Genomic DNA, 22,733 nt, shown 5'->3' with positions numbered 1-22,733 from the left:
GTTTAATAACTCTTTAGTTCACTCGTGAAGCTCCAATTCAGACATTCTATATATTGAAAATGTTACTGATATCAACAAGGGCAAACTTACCTACAGTAGCTCTAATTAAGGGAGAGGAATCACCAATGTTGTTCAGACATTCACTTTTGATGAAGTCAGTTACTCCATTTGGGAAGTTGTGAAAATGTGCTTTTACATTATTCTTCAAGATGAGACCACTCAAGGAACGTGTTGGTTCATCTGCAACAGAAAGTAAATTGCATTCAAACTTTGATTTGTTTGTTGGATAAGGTAGATTTGCACAGCAATGAAACAAAAATAAAACTTATAGCTATATACAGCTATAGATATTAACCTTTATTTCCTTATGTCTCCCACCAACTTGCCAATTATGTAACAAAGTTTTTTAGGATCAGAATTCAGTATTTCAGATTATTCAACATTGAAATATCAGTATTGCCTAGTCAACATATTCAAGCTTTCTATACGCAAGGAATACATCTTAATTTGCAAGATATAAGAGATTCATGCAACAAACTGGTTAACTGAAGACATTCAAATATTTTGATTATACTGACAGGCTTGTTGTAATACTGTTACTGTAAAAGTTGATGACAACCCAGCTTTCATCAAAATAAAGCCAACACATCATGTAGGCACTGTGCAGCACGTCCTCCGACCTCTAATTTGGGCAATAACAGCTTGCACAAGATCTATTTCAAGCTTTCAAAACTATTAATATCCAAACAGAAGTAATGCTAAGCAAAATAAGAGATGCATCTTTCAAAAATAAGGTATTTCAATACTGAAGTTACTGCATCACAAATACTAGGACTCACAGTACACCCATGGTGTCTGACTGCCAGTAGAAAAGTAATCTATTGTGATCTGGGCTAGTTAAAATAAAAGCAGTACTCAGAAAAAAAGGGTTTTGTTCAGAAATTGAAGTTCATTTTAACCAGCTGACTTTATCTGAGCTCCAAAACCAGAAAGCCATCACATACTCTTTAATCTACTTTCTACATTCATATCTTCTTAAAGAAGCATTGTTTTTCACATTCCATAACTATAAACATAGTCATTTACAAGCACAGCTTTTACAGAAAGTTGAATAGCTTTGTAAACCAAGAAGCAATGTTCTACATGCATACTTGAAACAATTCTGTAACTTCATCCATAGCATGTTTTTTAAATACCTATCAACCTCTAAACAATGCAAAAATAAACACTGTTTCACTGTATTTCAAGGGCCAACAGATTTTCTGGAAGACTGGGAAAAAAAGGGGTTAAAAGGGGTTATTATTTTAAATTAAACTGCTAGAGACTGGATGAACAGACAGACTTTTAACAATCACAGAACTTGCTTATGAGTTGTGGCAAACAGTAGTAACAGTATAAGACAGTATAAAATTGAATAATTTCATTATTTTGTTCAATGTTTTGAAGTTACCATCACTGAGGTTCTGATGGAGAGTGACCAAATGAAGGAAGTTCTCACTTGAACGCTTGATCAGTCTCAGGTTTGATTCACTGAACTAGAAGGAAAATCTCTACATCTACTATTACATCAATTTAATATGTCAAACTGATTGCTTTACATAACTTATCCATTGATAACACATCTGCAAAAATCCAATCCTCCAAAAGTGATTAAAAGGTCTAACTAGAATACTAAACTACTTTCCATAATGAGTACTTATTCAGTCCACCTGCAACAAAGATCTCCGTGGATTCATACTGAAAGTTACGTTTCTGTCAAATGACAGAATTCAAGAAGCAACAGAAAGGAGGAAGATTAAAAACAAAAAGCCAAACGAATCACCACCTTGGTGAAGTAGTGAGCAGAGATCATGAATATAGGCTAAAGAGAACTGCTGATTAGACTCAAACTACGTGAGTTAAAGAAGCAGCACAGAATCTGATACTCAGGCATTTCTAAAACCACACCACAGTCAGAATCTGAGTTTGAGAATCTGAGTATTACATGACTGCAGAAAGATATTTGTGGAATCCAGAGTGTTTAACAGCTTAACAGCGACATTATCAGAAAACAGTAATATAGATCTAGATGGAGTTTTTTTTCTGTAACACCACTATTACAGGCAGATGGCCTAAGAGCTGAATAAGACACTCCTTAGTCTTCTGAGATTCTGTGATAAGTTCTGTCAGCCATATGTTTCAGCCATCAAAAAAGATCACAGTCTTGCCTCCTTCTATCTTAGTCAACCTTCAAGTATAGAATTGATGAGAACATATAGTACAAGAAAAAAGAATGCACAAGAAAAAAAGGAAAGTGAAGCAGTCTTCTGGCATTTGATAGCATCTTTGGTGCCAAATAAATCAATCAGTGGAAGAATCCCCCTCTCACCACACCTTGCTTTACAATAAAACTGTATCAAATCAAACGTCATGCGATCCCCAGTAGATTTTCAGCTCTGTTTAAAGGCCTTAGCACTAGTTCAAGGTTTTAATGCCTCACAGAATTGATGCATATCTGCTAATTTTAAGACTACAACTGTGTTTTTAAGAACTACAGTGCATTTTCAAACTGCCCTACCTCCTCTAATCACAGCCTGTATGATATAAGTACATATGTGAAATATTTACAGAAGGCATGGGTACCACAATGTTAGGTTAGAATCCTACTTGAGTGAAAAAGATGTCATGCAGCTAAGCATCAGTAGATGTTTATTTCACCCATTGTAAGAGTAAGAGCTGAAAAATGGTGTCTCCTGTTCATGAGGGTAGGTGCCGTAAGACACCATGACCTCTTGGCAGACTGTCAGCAGGCAGACTTGCTGTTAAACATGACAGTGATGTCAGAACAGTTTCAGTGTGTTACCCTGTAGTGATGAAACAAGTGCAATTGATTAGCTCACCACCTTCATGAAGCCAAATCTAGCCTTATTGAAAAGGAATTACTTCTCTTGGTCCACTTGCAATAGTTGTATGCAAATAAGAATGTCTTTCCCTTAGCACTAAGTAGGAGTTGAACCTAGGAAAAACTGCCTCCAATAATGGTATCCACAGTATTTTTCCTAGAGCTGAGTATCTTTCCTAAAAGCAATTTGAAAAGTCATAAAAATGCATCCTAACCCCATAGATACCTAATTCTAATAAGAATTTACTTCAATAACTAGCTAAGAGTAACTCCTGCTTTTGAAAAGCACTTTAAAATTCCCTTCTCCTCTTTTCAAATGACAATCTTTGCTCTTCAGAACCACAAGATGACTTTACTCTGCTGCGCCTACTAATTTTGGAAGATACTGAGGTACAACAAAATCAAGACCGAGCTTTTACGTACCAATAATGGCTGAAGATTGCATTCTGCCCACCACTGGCAGCTTAGCCCTGCAGTACCTGAGTAAGGTATTCTTCTCCAGTGAGATTACCTGCTTCATCAGAAGTGGCACAGTTTGACCACTCAAGCAAGTGGTACAGTTTGACCACTCAAGCAAGTGGTACAGGTACTTATTTCAGTATCTCCAAGGAAGAAGTATTCACATAACTTCAAGTGGTCAGAATGGATGTCCTCTTAGCCAGAATATCTGCTACTGCACAGATTCTGATTGGCAAGCTTTAAGCCTTCTAAGTTTTATAAGCATTCCAGAGCAAGCTCAGCACAAGCCAGCAGCTGCCCTGGCAGCCATGGGGCAAACCACACTTGGGGTGCATCAAATACAGTGTAGCCAGCCAGTCAGAAGATGTGATTCTCTCACTGTATCTAGCACTGTTACAGTCTCACCTTGAGTACTGTGTGTAGTTCTGGGCTCCACAATATAAAAAGGATGTTAAGATACTTGAAAGCACCCAGAGGAGGGAACATGGGTGCTAACAGGACTGGAGGGCACATCCTGTGGGGAGAGGCTAAGGACACTTGTATTGCCCAGCCTGGAGAAGAGGAGGCCGAGAGGACCTCAGTGCTCCCTGCAGCTCCCTGAGGATGGGAATAGAACAGAATCATTCAGGTTGGAAAAGGCCTTAAAGATCATCAAGTCCAACCACAACCTAACCATACTACCCTAACTCTAACAACCGTCCGCTAAATCATGTCCCTGAGCACCACATCCAAACGGTTTTTAAACGCATTCAGGGATGGTGACTCAACCACCTCCCTGGGGAGCCTATCCCAGTGCTTAAACACCTTTTCTGCAAAGAAGTGTTTCCTGATATCCAACCAAATCTTACCCTGGTGCAACTTGAGGCCATTTCCCCTTGTCCTGTCATCTGTCACCAGTGAGAAAAGACCGACTTCGCTCATGCTGTAAGCACCTTTCAGATACTGGAAGAGAGCAGTAAGGTCTCCCTTATTATTGGGAAGCAGCGGTGGTGCTGCTCCTGTGAACTGATGGCAAAAGGGAACGGCACAGAGCTGCCAGGGGGACAGTCAGGCTGGGCACTGGGAAATATTTCTGAGCTGCAAAGATGCAGGCTTCTTAGTGAGGTGGCTGATGCTCCATGCCTGTCAGATCATGTCAAAATTGATTATCTTTGCTGTTTCCTTCCAACTGTTCTATTCTAAATGGCAGGCACCCAAATTTTCCCTTTTTTCCTTCCTTCCCAGTGAAAGGCAACTGATAAAGTCTGAGGTAGAAACTGAAAACAGATTGAAGATGGATTTCAAATGATGTTAAAAACAAAAATCAGCAGAGATACATACCAAAGCTTCTTAGATAGTCTTATTTTCACTAGTATTCTAAGTAGCAGAGGATTGATCCTTTGCTCATAGAAAGAGGTCTCATGAAGTAAATATAAGGAAAAAAGAAAAAATATATTTCTAAAAATAATTTTAAAAAATAGTATGTATGAGTATTAATTTATAGCATGTAGCTACTCTCTAGTTTCTTATTTCAGGGACAACTCCACTAGTGCCAAAATTATATCTTGCCATTTCCCAGAATGCAACCTAATACACCTAACCAAAGAAATAACTTTTATTAAGCTATGTGTACAGGATGTCAGCAGCAGAAGTAGGGAAAACTTCCAGTGCACAGCAACCTACACAACACCAGTGGAGGCGAGAGTCATTTATTTTGTACTCCCCAACACTCACTGAGTAGTCTGAACAGTATTCTGAATTACTCAAATTGATGACAAGGCCTCAATTCACTTATCCAATCAATCCCTGTGTTCCAACAGCTATTAGCGTGACGGACTGTCTCATTTTAAAGTTCATTTTAAAATACAACATTCACCTTCAATTTATTCAGAGTGAACAAACTTCCATTCATCTAACCAAGTCATTTCTTCAGAGAGATTCACTGCTTCTGAATTCGTTCACTGCCAAACAGGTAGCTGTCACCACAGCCTGTCATTTCCTTCCCCAAAACACCAAGGTACTTCCCTGTCATTTCTGTTTATGCAGAAACCAGAGGATGATGCTCTATTAAGCATGGGTGTCCACACTTTCAGTTTGCCTGGATTGCACTGAGTGAAGGGGGGATTATCTTGGGCTGCATACACGATATATAATATAGTTGACGTATTAGTAACAAACCTGTTTTTTTTTTTGTTTTTTTTTTTTGTTTGTTTGTTTGTTTTTTTTTGTGTATATGTAAAAAAAAAAACAAACAAAACTTGCTTTTGTGAAACTAATGAATCAGTATCTGCTTCAATGGCAGTGGACTCAATTCTCAGTGAGTTCGCAAGGTTAGGGATATGGATTATCAGAGATTTTTGATCTAATCTTACTCTTTCTGTGTTTCATACTTGACAGTAGCTGTTCACAAATGTACATATCACCAAAAAGTGCTGACATGAATAAGGCGTGTTTGTGAAGTAAAGGATACTTCTCTCTGCTAAGATAGGTCCCATAAAAGTATAGCAAAGAGACTTAATCAAATTGTTCTCTGAGTTGAATATTTGATTGCAGCACTATTTTTTTCTGTGCCAACATGTGTACACCACAGATGTTGCAGTCACTCTTCTAAGAATTTTGTTTTAAAATTGCCATGCAGCATATGACATGTTGTTAGTAGATGATACTCTATCAATCTGCATTTAAGTTTTATTAATCAGGTTTTGTTTCACAATTTTATATTTGCTACTTCCTTGACAACTTATAAAGCCTGGGTTACATGCAAATGTTTTGAAATTACATCCAATTTTTAAATATATGTCAATTCTAATGTTTTGAAATACAGGCTTTTTTCTCATACTTTATTTGTATCTGTGTTCTAGATTTTGTCATGTAACCTTTAACTTACTGTATTACTTCCATGCAAACAAAAAAAAAGTGGCCATGATACGTACAGTTCATCAAAATTATGAATTCTGAGAAAAAGCAAATAAACGTAGCTATAATGTGTATAATTAATTAATAATTAAGCATGCCTGCTTACTAACAAAAAACACGCATCTTCACAAGCACAAACACATGCAGGTAGATTGAAGTGGTTTTCAATGTCTTACTGGCCAAGCAGCACAAGCACCTGTAAGGTGCAATACACGGTAAGCTTTGATTTGACTGTGTGTGCATGGCAGGCGCCTCGAGAGGTGGAGTTAGCACAGTAATGTGCCTTCCTTGTTTTCCATACACAGTCAGTGCTTCAGCTGTGCACAACTGACTCACTAAAAATTTTGCTAAAAATCACACAATGTTAAAAGTTTGTGATCTTCTGGGACAGCATTATCAGTGACCCAGGGCTGCACGTGCCCAGTGGGTTGAACATGCCTGCTATAGAGATCACAAAGAACAACAATAGCTTGCATTTGCTATTACAGTTTGGGACACTGTAGCAAATCATACTATCATTACACTGAATTTCCATTTATTATTATTGAATCTTCTGCTCTTAGGAAGATTCTAGCGCTGACTGAATTGCGGGATAAGGAGGCAATGTATAGAATAGCATTAAAATAAAGAAGCTGAAAGAGTTCTTTATATGTTCTGTGGTTTTGCAAGCTTGAAGAGATGTACAAACTTTTGCACTGATTGATCTGTGTCCATCATTTGTTAAAATGCAAAAATTTGAATTACCAGCCAATAAATTAAATTTTGATCAGGAGTTCAACATCCTTTCCATATTAACCACAGCTCAGTTTTATTTACAACATGGTCTTCAGAAGCATAGCTGTTGCTACTGAAGCAACAAATACATATCACTCAATGTCAGCAGAACACTTTCAGCTTTATTTCGGTGCCTGTATGATGTTCTTACACACAGGCAGTCATGTCAAATTTTTTTTCCATCATTCATATAAACCAACTGAACACTGATTTCAGACTAGCCACTACATTTCAAGGTTTTTCATATATTCAGATACGATGAATGCCTTGAAACATTTTCAGCTTTGTTTCTGATATATTATTTTAAGCTTGAAGTATTACACTTAAGGTTACTTAAAATTCCAGAGGGAAAGGGGAAAAAAAGTTTTTTTTTCTGCAATAACATTCATGAAGGTGTCTGTATACCTGCCACTCTAAAGAAAACATTCACCTTGTGCCTCTCATATACACTGTTTTAGAATGATTTTGTTTTTGTTTTAGCTCCTAAGAGACAGCCCATTTGTTAATCAAGAATCCTCAAGAACAGTGACATCAGGGATTATTTTTATCACACTTCGTATTTGTACATATTAAATCCATACCAAATAGTTAAAACACACAGAACAAAGCTTTTTTAGAAATAAGCTCTGAACAGCTTTGAGAGTGAAATCAGCACAGTGAGCAGTTTTTCTTAGGAAGTTTTACCCTAAAAGCTACATTTCCAATACAAGAATAATAGTGCAAAATATGAACCACATTCATAGGCACTGTATCACCCACCACCTGTGAATGGTTAAACACTACTTTCATCCCAGTCATTTAGTTCTCTTAAAAATCCATGCATTTTTATCCTTGGAAATAGAGGAAGAAAGTCCACAGTTAAAGACATTCTAGGCTCAAGCACCTCTGAACTGAAGTGAATGAAGTATTTCTACTTGGGTGCATTTAGAAACCACACCAGCAATGACTTTCTCTTTCTCCAGGAAAACACCCCATAAGGATGCTGGATATTGGCTTTTTAAATACATTTTAACAGGAGAAACAACAAAACAAAGCACCACTGAGTGGATGAGTTCAACTTAGCAAACTGAGTTCAACTTAGCAAAGAATATCCCTTGTAGTAGATTACATTCACCTACTAAGATATACACTAAGGGAAGGCATTAAAGAACTAGCTAAAGACCTCCAACTTGCCCAAAAAATGAAGTTTCATTTACTTTGGGGTTGAAACACACCTTATCAAGTGTTACCTGAATTTCAAAAGAATAATTTTAAAAGTCTGATAACCCTAATAACCAAGAGAAAGCCTGAAAAATTCTGACCTGTCACTTCAGACAACACAGATATTATAAGATTTCACTCCTCAGATGATCTTACTTACAGTGAATAGCACCTTTGAAGAACCTGCATCAACCTAAATAAGTAAATGAAGGTACTAAGCTAGAGAACTACTGTACCTATTCTTTCAGAATGCTTTCCTCCTATGGGCTTCAGGAATAGGTAAAGAGATAATAATGGAGATCCCATACTCTCAGAATAAAGACTTCCAAGAAAGCATTCCTGAAGCACTGAATCACAAAACGCAATCCACTGGATAATTTCAATGTTTCTTTAAAGACTCTTAAAAGAGAAAATAAATAACTGTCTCTGCCCACATGTAGCATGTATGCCATAAAACTACTTAAGCAAAGAATTTTACTGAAGTCTGCTTTACAGCATCCCTATAGGGGGATGGAACAGAAGAATTGGCTGCCATACTGGGAAAAAATAAAAATAAAAAATCAAACATACCGATTTAATGGTATGATTTGACAAAATCAATCATCTCAGAACTTGGTTTCCCTTAAGTCTATGAATCTGAATTACTTCTTGCATTGACTACTAACACTGAGTTAGGTTTGATTTTATTCTTAATGTATCAGAGTTGAAGGAAAAAATATTTTGCTATTGTCTCACTAGAAGAATGCCACCTATGCTATGTAACATTTCAAGCTGTACCTTTTAAAGGGTGCATTAACCTTACTTTACTTCTGAACTGTAATCCCATCAGATATCAGATTCACTCCTTGGCAGCTATTTTAGTCTTTTTGATAATGACTAGATTATGTATTTTGTAAAGAGGGGTGGGGGTGAAAAGGGGATGAAGGGGGTGAGGAGATGGTTTCAATTTCACAGCCAAAGCTTGTGAGCTTTTTTCTGGTTTAATCCTGCTCATTAAAAACATGTTCCTGAAAAGCCAAGTTGGTTAATCACACAGTGTGATTCTCACACAGTCTTTCTCTTGCTCAGCTTCAAACATCTTTCCACATCAACATACCATTAAAGAAGTATTCCATAGTGGAAAGGTCTTATGAAAACCACAGCCCAGATCAAATTTAAATTTCAAAACTTATCAGAAAATAGTCACATCAAATCCACAGGGCTACTATGGATCCTAGTAATAGTTTATAAAAGGCCATTTCAAAATCCACTCGCAGACACAACTGAGTTATTATAAAAGTTATGTGTGCTGACTTTTCAAATGAAACAAAAGCTTTTGCACGGTGCAGGGGTTGAGAGGAGGTGGCAGGAATGGAACAAAAATACCAAGTTCCATGGGAAAACTGTGTCAAAGTAAAATACTCTAAGTCATCACATGAAAATATCAAGAGTAGTAGAGACATTGCTTTATAAAGCAATCGAAGATCAAAATCTAAACATCTAGGAAGTGAACTTTCAGAGACCACTCTTAAAGACTACCAGAAAGACAGTACAGTACTCAAGCACTGCTCTCAATCCCTACTCATTCTCCTTCAGAATATAAATGCGTTTCAAGGACTGTGATCCTTGAGTGCAACAGCTTCACACAAGTCTACGATCTATCTACTGAGTGAGACTAGTGAGACCACGGACTGGAGTTCCCACAACAGTACGGGCTGAGGTGTGGGTCATCAAAACATGATCCAAGATCAGAATCAAAAGACTCAGTTGTCTGTCTTGTTGCAGCTACACAATGTCCACACAAGCCAGCAGAAAATTATCAGGACCATTGCCTATTTGTCTCACTATACATTACCCTAGATTATGGCAAAAAGTCCAGCAGCACACTTAAAGGTAGAAGGAATCAAGGCTTTACAGAAAGTATTCATAAACAACATACTCTATCTTTCATGTAAGCAAGACTTAAAAAAAAGTAAACATGACAAAGGAACTGTTTGTCTGTCTTAACTAGAACAGCACTAATATTTGTGTCCTTTTTGCCCAAGATAAAGGAGTATTAGGTCTGTCGTATCTTACGTAGGCAATGGTAAGTATTGACAACACTTCTGTTCTTGCAATTTTTTTTTTTTTTTTTTTTTTTTTTTTTTTAATAAAACACCCAGCATCTTTTAAGCTGCATTAAGCCATGTAGAATATCACATGAATTCTGTCATATTATAAAGATAGCTTCCTTTCTTGCTATCTGAGGCGTAAAGACCTTATTCAGTAATGGATATAAGCATAAACTGAGTAGGAATAGTCCACGGATACTATTAAGTCTTGGTCCAGTTTCTCTTCAAAGCTGAACAGAGAACAGTTAACCAGGAAGCAACATAGTAATTTTTTTTGCTGATGCAAGCAGGCTGTGTCATCTCAGAGTATGTTGATACAACATTGCATTAAAAAAATATCATGCCACAATTATGACTGTCATCACCCAGTAGTCCCAGTAAGAAAGACACCAAGCCAGTGTAGTGCCACTACATTTATCTGCCAGTTTTACACTTGTGAAACCAAGAAGAAACAGCTACAGTAATCTACAAGTATCTATGTACAGCTATGAGTATCTGAATGATAATGTATATTCCATTTAGCCCAAATAAGGATGACCTCTGAGCACAATGCTTCTTCGTAAGTATCTTCTAGAGATATCCCAGCCTTCAACGTTTTGGGATCATGTTTTATTCCATGAGCTTGCCTACTGCCTGACTACAGGCCTTAGTGGAGAGGCCAACTAAGCAAGCAAAGTTATTTGCTTGCAGAGACATAAGACTCAGGCTAAAAACAACACGGTACAACCCATACTAAAATAAAATAAGGGTGTTTAAAATGCATTTCAGTCCCCCCTTACTGAATTTTAACTTCCAGGAGCTTCCATCTAAAGGTAATCTTTACATAGCTTCCTCAGCAGTTTCAACAGTGGCACAAATGTTATCTATGGATAGCCGCACCTGTTGTCAAACTAAGCTCTCTTTTGCCCCATGTACTAGTAAACATAACACTTCAATCCCCACTGAATAAACTATGAACAATGCAGGAAGCTTATTTTCATGACCCACAGCCACAGAGAAGCTTCCAACAGTAGGGTAGGGTTCATTGGGTATCTCAGCTTCTGTCTGTGGTGTAAAGCACAGTGCTTGTCTTCCCTAGTCAAGAGCCTTGACTGCCAAGAGAATCCTCTTTAAAAAAAAAAAAAAGAGTAAAGAAAACTTCCCCAGCTGTACTCAAGATAGACTCCATCACATTTCCCCTACAGTTCCAAAGAGGATGCAAGAGTATTTTAACTGCTTTATAGCAGTTCTAGAGGTCCCTTTCCTTACCTTGCTTGTGCAGGAATACTGACAGAAGGCTCTTGGTCATTGGATTCATAGCAAATCCACCCAAGAATTCCCCACTGTCCTTCACTAGTCCTACATAGCAAAGTAACAGGATATTTAGAAGTTGGTAAATACTATGGGAAAACACCAATGCTGGACTCACTGTGACACAGTATCACAAAATGGTTGAGGTTTGAAGGGACTTTTGGAGGTCAAACGTCTTGCTTGAGCCCCTGCTTGAGCAGGGACATCTACAGCAGGTTAATCAGGACCATGCCCCACCTGTTCTGAAGATTTTCTGATCTTGAAACACAAAGTTGAAGAACAGCTGTCTTAGACAAGAGTATGACTCTGAAAGTTCAGTCACTGATGAAGGAGAAAATCTTCCCTGAAGCAAGAATTACTTCTCTGCAGTCTCATAAAAGACCTACATAATGTACCTGCGAGATATGGATGCAGTCTGACCACAAACACTTTTTTTTTTTCCTGTTAATAGTGTAAATCACACTAGCAATTGAAGTATGATACCATATTAATCAATATTAAAGCATATTCTCTATCTATATAGGATATTCTCTATCTATACTATCATCTTGCTCAGTAACTTATTATCTCAGCTGATTCAGGTCTTGAAAATACTCTCAGATTTCAAAGATTCCCCCAAGACCTTAAATATTATTAGGAAACGTACTACACAGAAGACCCAAAACCACTGTGATATATCCCAGTCTTAAAATACAAAAACATTATACTCTGCTATCCTTCCATCCTTCCTAGATATGCAGACAACACAAAGAAAACACTATTTCAAACAAAAAATAAAGAATCTTGCTGATGCTTTGAACGTTACAGGGCTACTTGTAATTAAGATCTACTTCAAACTGAAAAAAAGAAGGCATTCTAAAGCCAAGAGGTGAAACAACAGAAATCAGAAAAAGTATTAGTGGCAAGACACTGAGGAAAAAATAAAATCACAAACAATCCAACATATTAATGACAAACATACAAGAACCAGATGTGCCAAAATAGATCCTGAAATATCTTTCTTTCACTGGCAAAAATCTCACAAATCAGCCACTGTAGAACTCAAATAAAAATCCTTCACCTTCTGCTCATTACTAAAGAATTGCCTGAACTTACACATTTGCAGAGGCTACAGAGTGCAGTACACAGCATGTACTAGGGTACATAAGAATAAACCAATGGTAAACTGTGAGTGATTTCTAACTGCATTTTACTAAAATTAAGACGAATTAAGATGAAGATTCTGACACTCTCTCTGAATGATTCTGGTATGTGACCATTAAAAAGTTCACCAGGCTAATTACTGGTGCAATTATGATTGTAACTGGATTTATCAGAATATTTAATAACATCCCCAGTCACATTTCACCACCATAGATCAAATCTATTCCAGTTTCACAGCAGCCTCAGAGAAGTACGATGCTTCTGTTGTACTGTAAAAATTTCATAGGATACTTAGAGCAGAATCTATACTAAGATTTTGAAACTATGCTTTCAAATGCGTTACCACAAATCCTCCCAAAAGTTAAATGAGTTCTCAATAACTACAGAGGTCAACAAATCAACAGAATTACTGCAGGATTCAGCTTTCAATTACTTTAAAGGTAAAGAAAAAAAAAAAAAAAAATCAAACAGGTGAAAAATAAAATGTAATCAAAGAGTTAATATCTTCAAAACTCACCTTCAGACTTCAACTTCGTAAGAACAAAAATCAGGTAGTTGTTGAAATCTGGATACTGATTGAGTTGTTCTAGTTTCTGTAGTGAGAAACTGTTAAGGAGAAGTTGAATCTTACACATGCAGCATTTAGCCTTCTGGATGAAATTATTATTAAATTTCCAAACACTTCAAACAATTGTACAATTGTAAAAGCTTAAAATAGTCAGAGTAAAAACAAACTGAAAACCAAGTCTGCAGTCCTTGTACTTTAGGGAATACCTTTTAGTTGTGAAGTACAGAAAAAAAAATTATCCAAAGACAGAGAAATTAATAGAATCCTTAAAGTGCTTTTAAAAACACTAAAAATGATGCTTCTGTATAGTTTTTAATTTCAGTGTTTACACACAGAAGCTGAGACAGAATCTCACAACACATCTTTTTTTTTCCCCCCGTCATAAATAAAAGCACTCCAGCATTAAAGCACAACAGCAATTTATGATTTTGATAGTGAGAATTAGTATACTTTTAAGTGAGAAGATAATTTGCATCAGAAACTTATCTTCTGTTTCTTAAAACAAGTAATACAGAACATTTCCTTTGCATACATATCCATTTTCTAGAGTGCTGGCTTTCTGAATGAGCTTCTTATTAACATTTACTATATCATCTGCTGCTGTTTGGCTGGAACAGTCATCTGGCATTCTCTTTATAACCCGTTCTCATACACTGTTATTAATTGGTATTTTGAGTCATAAGCATGCAGCATCATCTTTAAGTCATACTGATGATATCTAGAAGGGTTAAACAAGACATTTAGCATAAAAATGTTTTTCAAAGAAGAGTATTTACTTCACATGCACTGACTTTACTAGCTGTTTAGATGAATTGCTAAGCATTAAAAGTAAAACCTTAACCACATGCATTCACTGGGATATGATGACCCATTAAGTTCCTTCCAGTTCTAAAGAAACTACTTCCTTCCAGTGACCTACCAGTTCACCTAGTCCGAATCGCAAACTTAGGAAACTTCATTTTTAGATATTTAGGCTGCTTACATCAAGCAATGGTCAGAGAAGCCTGTCTGACTTAAAGAGTAAAGCACGCCTACTATAGATAGCCAAGTGAAAACAGTACTGATGATCTCACATGGTCCCTAAGAAATATAAAACACACACCCAACGATTGTTTTTTAGCTTCCATGCCAAGAAGCTCTTTAAGAAGCAAAAAAGTAGGGTAATTTTTTTTCCTTTCTACACCAAGCTTCAGAAACATGATCACCAAAACAGTATGTCAAACAATACCAACAGCAATAAATTGCAGCAGCTCAAATACAAAGCAGCAGCAAACACAGAAAGAACTAGGAGTATTAAATAGGAATTTAACTAATCAATCAATGAACCAATTAAGAGCTAATAGGCCATATTTTCCTCAACAACTTCTTCACCTACACTTTCCCTTTTTTTCCCCTTCAAAAAGCAATTAATTTCTTCATCTCAAAAACATCTGAAAGACTTTCTGATTCATAACTTTATTAGGATTTCGATACCAAAGGATTTTGGTTAACCTATGCTCCCCACTTCATTACAATTAGTTTCTAATCACATAAATGTGTCAAAACTGTGTCATAAGGTACAAGACAGCACACTGATAATCTTATATTAATGACTGAAAGTTCTTTAAATTTGAATCTTCTGATCCACCATCCTGCTTCGACAAGCTGCTAAGCAGCATCCTATAATACAAGAAACCATCCCAGAGGTTTGTGAAAACAGTTTCAAAGATTTACTTAAGTTACAGTTTGCTGTCTGTGAATAAGACATCAAAATTTTTCCTAAATGGATGTCTAACATGATGACATAGTGTACCACTTCTCTAACTTTTACAGGCCAGCATAGGAGGAACTTTCTCTCATCACAGGTATCTGACCAGAGCATGCTGTCATTTCAAACATCAGTTAAAGGCATTTTTACTTAACTTCTGCACATCATTCAGACAACATCCACTATGTTGCCCATCCTACACTTACACTGCTATTTTTCAAAAAACAAAGCAGAAGTTATTACCCTTTTTTTCTTTTCCTTTTTTTTTTTTTTTTTGAAGCAGAGCTTTAAAGAAATATTTTGTATTAAAACTACTGTTGCTATAAACAATTTTATATCTAATAAGAAATAAGAATTCCTGTTTGAGTTTGACGTGTTATTTAGCCACACTGTGTAGGATTTTCCACAGGCAGCAAAAGCATCTCAAAAATCTACAACACAGCTCGAAGAGCATGATGATCAAGATGAAAAATAACTTCACTTTTTAAACAATAACAGAAGCTGTACCACATCTGACTGCATCTGTTAGCAAAGCCTATGGGTTGAGTAAATTTGGCCTCAGGATAGACTCATTTTAAAAAATAACCTTATGTACATCTCTTCTTACCTACATTAACGAATTCTGATGCAGTCTGCAAAGACCTTGAAGCACATGCCTTAAGCAAAAAGAGATCACGATAATGAACTCATATCCTTCAGAGAATGCCAGTAGGACTCCCTGGTTTTCCAAAGCACTTACACAACCAACTCAGGAAACAACAGATATTTTTCAAGAGCCACGTTTCTATTAAGTCTTCGCTTAAATTTTCTTCTTTGTTCCTTAAAACCGTGCCATTTCATCATTTCTAGAACCAAGGGACTTGATGGGCAGAAAAAAGAATCAGAAACAAATTCCACTACAAACAACTAACACAAAATGAGCTGCGAATCGGCCCAAGAAGAAGCAGACAGACAATCACCCCTTCTCGCCAATTTCACAGTCTAACGACGACGGCTCGGGCTGCCGGCAGGCAGGAACGTCCCCACCCGCAGCAAAGTGCGTAGCGTCAGAGGCTGCAGGCCGCCCAGAGCACGCCGACGACGGTTCCGGCGGGGGCCCTCCCGCCCATAGCGCCGGCTTTTGCCTCAAGCCCCGGCGGGGGACGGGCTCGGGAGGCCCCGCCGCGCCTCGGAGCCGGCGGGCAGCCCTACGTGGGAGGCGGCGCGGCACCGGGTGCTCTTGGCGGGATCCGCCGCAGCGAGGGCCGCACGCCCGCCTCGGCGCGGCCCGGCGCTGGCAGCGGCCCAGCGCGGGGTAACCCAGTAAAGCGGCTGACGCCGAAGCGGTCGCGCCAGAGCGAGGGCTTTAAAAAGCAGAAGCGGCCCTTGGCTTCGGGCTCGCAACAGGTGCCCGGCGGCCCTACGGCCCCGCAGGCCGCTCCGGCGGTTCAAACGCCGCGCCACGGCCGCCCGCTCCAGCGGAGGCTCGGCCCACCGCATCGCGGCGGACCCCGGGCAGGGCAGGGCAGGCCCGGCCGCCGCCTCGTCCCGTCCCGTCCCGTCCCGACCCTCCCGTCCGCCCCCCGGGCCGCGCTCCCCGCCCGGCTCCCCCGGCACCCGCCCGGGCCGCGGCTGCCGTCCCGCTCTGCTCTGCCCTGCCCTGCACCGCTCTGCCCCGCCCGCCCCGCCCGGCGCAGGCCCCGGCCAAGGATACTTGTTGCACGGCTCTCTGCGTGGTGGTGTCCGGGGACTGCGATTCCTTCAGCAGCTGCAGGATCTGCTGGAGCCCCTGCTCGTCGGGCTTCCACTCGTACTCCATCTTGGCTGCCTGGAAAACAGTAGACAACAGGCGGCCGCGGTGAGCGGCGCAGCAGGGCCAGGCCGCGGGAGGAAGGGAGGGAGGGAGGGAAGGGGAGGGGAAGGAAGGGCGGGCGGGAGGACGGACGGACGGACAGGCAGACGAGAACGGAGGCAGGGCGTCGTACGGAGCGCCAACCGCCCTCGCGGCCACCAACCGCCCCGCCAGCCCTAAGCCCCGGCGCGGCCCCGCAACGGGCGGGCGGACGGCACCGACCTGCTCCCTTCGCCACCCGCCGACAGACTGAGTCACGACCAATTTGTAATCTTGCCAGAGCCTCCGCGCGTCTTCTGGGTCCTAGTGCTGGGCTCGCCTCCGCCCGCCCGGGCTGCCTCGGGCCCGCCGGCGCCGCCGTCAGCCTTCCCCCTGTGCGTCCCACGCCGCCAGGAGCCTGCCGGCGAAAAAACACGGCCCGCCTCAGTCCCGGCCGGCACCGCGTAGGGGCCCCAAGCCCTGCACGGCGAGGAGGGAGAGCCCCGGCAGCCTCGTGGCGCGCGGGATGGCGGAGCCCGGCCCCACGGGACAGCCGCGGCTGGCGGCGGGCCGGGAGGCGGCCGCCTACGGAGGAAGGAGAGGCGAGGCGAGAAAGCGGAGCTGGCAGCGAGGGACGGGGTACCTGCCCGCCATCTGCTTTCTGCTACGTGACTTGGTTTCGCGCCGGCTACGTTCGCAGTTAGACGTGCGAAGAGGGAGTAGGGCCAACCAGGCGGGAACGGGGGAGGGAGACACGAAGCGAACCCCTTGAATACGAAGTATATCTTATCGTTAGCCTCAAAATCAGCGGAGATCTGAGGTCAAAATTAGCAATTTATATATGTATTAACATCCATACATATCACTATTTATATCGGTTATACATATGCTAATGGCCAAAATACAAACACACACGACTTGAATGTGATCTAAAACATGAAAATGAAAAACAATTCCTCAGCTTGTACAATCTTATTTTCAGACATCGTGTTTGTAAGCATCCTGCTTGTCTAACGGAAAACTAGAAACGGAAACTCACTTAGCACAACACTGGGTATGAGTGCTGCTGGCACACAGCATAGTGGTAACTGCCCAGAGGCACAGAGGATGGAATATTTCTGACTGCTGCATACCCCAGGTAATTTGCTGCGAAACTCCTTGTCTTGCCACCCCAAAGCTTTCATTAAAACAGTATTTAAATTACAATCAGCTGTCCAGTCTCAGATGCTGTGTCTTGGACAAGCTTTCCTCCTATTACAGTCAGCCACCACCCTTGCAGTAGCCTAAACTAGCACCCCAACACAGTCTATCAAAATAGCAAAGCAGGCTGTCATAAGTGTACTTACAGCATCTCCGTATCTGGATAATGAGGGCAGTATTCAATCAATCATGAATGCATGCACATTGGAATAAGAATCAGGAAAAGCTAAACAGCAGAAAAATATGCAGCATAGCATGCAAGAGAACAAAGTCTTTGCAAAGCGCATAAATAAATTTTAGAACAACAGCAACAAAGACAGAAACCAAACGTGTTTCTAAGTATCTTCTGCTTAAAAAATTGGCACAGTTGCCACAAGGCTGTTAGGGAGAACAATTGCTAAAGCAGCACACCTCTTGGGAGCTTATCAGACTGAGATGCCTACAAATTAGAGTTACTAAAATGGGAGAGTAAAGGCTTGCCACCAGTTACTAGGGAAGGATGGGCACAACAGTTTATTGGAGATTTTTGTAATCTGTGAGAATTCCCATTAGTTTCCCTCTGGCACAGAAAGGTCTCAAGCAAAGACTCAGGCTGTTAAAAACTATGCTTGTGGTTCACAACATACGTGCAGCTTATAGTGATGCTTACACAACTAAAGCAAACAAAAGATGAGGTCCAACAAACCAACAAAATGCTCATTTCAGTCTCATTCCCCAAACTGCTGCCTTACTAGGAAGGTTTCAGAATCTTTGAAACATTGGGCTCACTGTCAAATTTGGGTGAAATTGATTACAGCTTCAAAAGTTGCTGTTCAGAATGTATGACACAAGGATTACATCGTTCTAATTTGATCAGGAAACCCAAATGCACTAGACAAAAATCTGATTAAACATGAAAAACAAGGGAAGAGACTACAAAGGAAGGCTGAGAGACAACAGGAAAAAAACAAGAGAAGCAGGCTGTGGGTCTGTAACTAAGAAAAACTGACATAAGAACATGACCAGAATTAATTCCATGTCTTTCTGCTGTAGAAAAGAGAGAAAAAAAGCCTAAAACTCAAACTAGAAATGGGAGCTGCAATCAGAGGAGTCATCTGAAAGCTTTATATGTTTGCCCTCAAGGGTAGGTTCCTCCTTAGGTCTTGTAGAGGATCTTTTGCCACTGGGAACTATTTGGTCAATATAGGTATCAAAGCAAAGACCTGCTGTATACTTTCTTTCTGTGATCATCACCATGAAGTTACTCTTACCCATTTCTAATCCTTTCAGTTCTATGAGGAAGCAGGCAAGAAGAAAATAAGTTAACTAAGTGAAGACAAAAACACCGACTGAAAGCAAAGAATATTCTTGAAAAAGTGAGAAAAATGCTTCTTTCCGTTAATTTTTCTGTTTTGTTTCCTAGGACCTGCTTCCTTCCCTCCAGACAGAAATTCAGAATCAGTGTTAAAATGTAGTCACAGGAATGAAAGTTATCCATCAAAACATATGATGGCCTACTTCATCCCACTCAATCAGTGGAAAGCACCAGAAATAAACTTGAAACACCACATCTACATACATTAACAAGACAGAAGCTCACCAAAGACAGGAGATTAGCACAAACACTGAAGCCAAAATTTGATTTCTATGTTTCTATCCAAGCTTCAGATGCACTCTAGACATAATCCAGTGGTATCAAAACAAATTGTATTATTAAAAAGTAACATATCCAAACAAAACAAAACCCCACCAAAATACAACCAAAATACTGAGTTAGTCTAATCTTTCTTGATAACATTTACCTTCTTATATTTGAATATCTACAAAGAGTGCAGAGGTACGATTTTATTTTTTGTTTTGTTGCCAAAAATACCCTTCCTCCATCAGGCTTGACTAGTGGGTCAGGCTAAAATGACACCTTTCAGTCATTTCTCATAAAAGGATACAGAAGCTATCTGCAAGATAAGGCAGAACTGCCCTGATCAGCAAGGAATGAGCTATCAGTCCTAGAAGTCGGACACTGACTTTGTCACCACCAGAGCTGTAATCTCAGGCCTGAGCACTTTCACAGGATATACAGAGAACAACACGCTGCTCATTCAACAAAACACCTGCAGTACTGTTTTGAGAAAAATTCAGCTCTGCAGAAGAGCAAGGTGTGCAGGAGCACAGACAGGGCCGGAGCTGCCCAGGGCTGCACCCACCCCACGCTGGGAGCTGCGCTGTGCGTGGCCCGGGGGAGACGGTCTGGGTCTGTGGGGTTGGGGCTGGGCAGGAGTGGGACCAGGTGTGTGCGCCGCGTGTGGCTGGGGGTGGGAGCCACTGCAGGTTGAGGGCGCTGCCTCTCATCTCCTGATGGAGCAGCGGTCCTGTGGTCGTGGCTAAACTTCAGCAGAAATTTTGAACATATGCCTTTGGGTCTTGTTTCTTCCATATTTGCAGACTGTCCCAAGCCAATTTTGTGACAGAGCTGCTGAACCAAACAGGTCTATTTAAGTCAAATGGAAACATGAAAATGATGTCACCTTATGTCCTTCCATCTAGGGGACTTCCACCAATTGCTAAAGCTGACAGCGCTCCTGCTGTGCTGCTATTGCCTCTGGATTCTTTTTCCTCCCCTCTTCTGCACCCCTGGCTGCTTATCACATTGCAGAGCTCCGCTAAAGTTTGTTAAAGGAGGTAGTCTGCCCTCTGCCCAAACCAGGGCTGTGGTAGCAGTGCACAGGGTGCTTGTGCCTTTTAGTCCACCAGGCTCAGTGGCGTGACAACAGCAAATGCCACGGTTACAGGAGGACCCTGAAAAAATATTACAGATGATTAGAAGTATATTTAGAGCATACGGTCTGACATGGATGGACATCTGTCAGTCGTTAGACGCTACGTTTACTACAAATGAAATAATCTTAATTTTGTAGAACAGAGACCAGACTGCAGCCCAAGATGACTGAACAGTGACGCCAGAACAAGAATCAGGTTGAAACTGAGACACAGGCAGGGGTGGATATGCTTAGAACATGCAGAAATGTGCTAGGGTCTGCAACAGAAGCAGCAAGATAAAGAGTGCTAAATTGGACAAAGTTAACAGATTGTCATCAAGAGTTAGAGGAACACCCCTTGGCTTTTCTAACAAGGTTGGAGAAACAGCTGCGAATACAGGAATAGAACCTAAGCAGACAAAATACACCCTCACTGTTTGTCGATCAAGCAGCCTCAACATCAAGAAATCTTTTACTAAACATTTCCCAGGATGACAATGTAAATCAATCAGAGAACTAATGAACACAGAAACATTTGTATATAATGAAAGCGATGAGGACAAAGCTAGTCAAAAAAGGAATCAGAAGGAAAAGGCAAGCTTTCTAGCAGCAGCCTTACTAGGGGAGGCAAAGAAGCAACAGAAATCAGAAAAGCAGAGATCATAGCAGAGATCAGTTAAGACCAGAGAGCTATTGCAGTCATTGCAAGCAATCACAGCACTGGAGAGGAGAATGTCCAGTTACCCTGAAAAGGGGACGGAGACCACAGTTTAGGGAAGCCCAATAGGGCAGGGCACAAGATGAAGAAGTTGTGCACAACTTCCAGGTCCCCAGCCTCCAGCAGAGGAAACAAACACAGGAATACACGTTCCAGGAAGATCCTGGGAACAAATATTAAACATTTGAAATAAGGTTTATACACAGTTTAGTTGATACTGGGACAACTAACTCCACCCTAACCAATTTCCTAGTGAGCTCAAAGATAAAGGAAATGTAAAGTAGTAGTAGGTATATAAGGAAAGCAGAGATATGTTTCACAGGTAGAAGTGATGCTACAAACAGACAGTCTACTGTCAGCACATAATCACTTTAAATGAAAATTAGCACCTGCAAATTTATTACAGTTGGACTTACTGTGTAAACTGTGAGCAGGACTGGTATGTATCCCTGAAGGAATAACTCAAAAACTTGCAATAGATTCAAAAGTAACGATGGTTGTAGATCAGAAGAAAATAAACAAAATCCCTCAGGAGATAAAAGACATACTGACATCTTCGTGGGTATGGTGTTAAAAAAATGAGAAACTATTAAAGTCAGCAACCCCATTTACACTGGAAATGAAAGCAGGGGAATCTCTCTTCTTAAAGGAATATCCATTGTCACAAGAGCTGAAGGGGAAAACGTGGCCAATGACTGAGTTTTTGAAGGTGGTAATTTTCACTCCTTGTAACACACCATTATTACCACAAAGAAGCCAAATCTTGGCCCAGAGAGAAAGACAGTTTTCAAGATTTGTCTAACACCTAAAAACAATTAACAAATGGGGAGTAATATCTCTCTCAGTAGTCCATGATCTATAACTAGAAAACTTTGATAATGAAAATTGTAAGATATTTTTCTGTAATTTACTTCCATGCAGCTTCTTTTAGTATTTCATTGCAAGATGATTTTTAACATATAATTCCCTTGTCTTGGGAGGAGCAAAAAATGACATGAACCAGCATTTGTAGGATCATCTCCAGTATTTCCAAAGATCTTACACTGGTAGTGTACTGAATTACTAAATAATTATGTGCAATCAATATGCTGATCATTTGCTAATTGCTGGTTCAAATCACAGGTAAAACAAATCTGAAAAAATACAAAGACTTTTTACTGTGCCCTTCTGTTGAAAAGGACGGCTAAGCTTCCCCAGCTAAATTACACTTTTATAAGGACAAA

General features: G+C 40.3%; 1 protein-coding gene and 1 long non-coding RNA gene across 3 annotated transcripts in view; one reads left to right on the top strand and one right to left on the bottom strand.

The window, feature by feature from the left end:
* TNPO1 (transportin 1) overlaps positions 1–22,733 on the bottom strand; it is a 79,189-nt gene that overhangs the window by 41,426 nt on the left and 15,030 nt on the right. The window contains exons 1-4 of one of the 2 annotated variants that reach the window (XM_042875233.1): positions 17,101–17,210; positions 16,741–16,854; positions 13,250–13,325; positions 91–240 (exon numbers count right to left, since the gene is read on the bottom strand). In XM_042875233.1, coding sequence (XP_042731167.1) covers positions 91–240; positions 13,250–13,325; positions 16,741–16,845 — 331 coding nt within the window. In that variant the 5' untranslated portion in view covers positions 16,846–16,854; positions 17,101–17,210. Of the gene's footprint in view, positions 1–90; positions 241–13,249; positions 13,326–16,740; positions 16,855–17,100; positions 17,211–22,733 lie in introns of those variants that run through there. The other variant, XM_042875232.1, reaches the window with a different exon arrangement.
* Positions 16,747–19,641, top strand: LOC122182164. The gene is made up of 3 exons (XR_006179720.1): positions 16,747–16,884; positions 17,840–17,995; positions 19,460–19,641. It is a non-coding gene; the product is annotated as an uncharacterized LOC122182164 (long non-coding RNA).

Source organism: Lagopus leucura, unplaced genomic scaffold (genome assembly GCF_019238085.1).
Source record: "Lagopus leucura isolate 7727_CA_CO unplaced genomic scaffold, USGS_WTPT01 Super-Scaffold_100014, whole genome shotgun sequence".
Taxonomy (NCBI): Eukaryota; Metazoa; Chordata; class Aves; order Galliformes; family Phasianidae; genus Lagopus; species Lagopus leucura.
The sequence above is the reverse complement of the archived record's forward strand: the minus strand, read 5'-3'. Positions and strand labels throughout refer to the sequence as shown.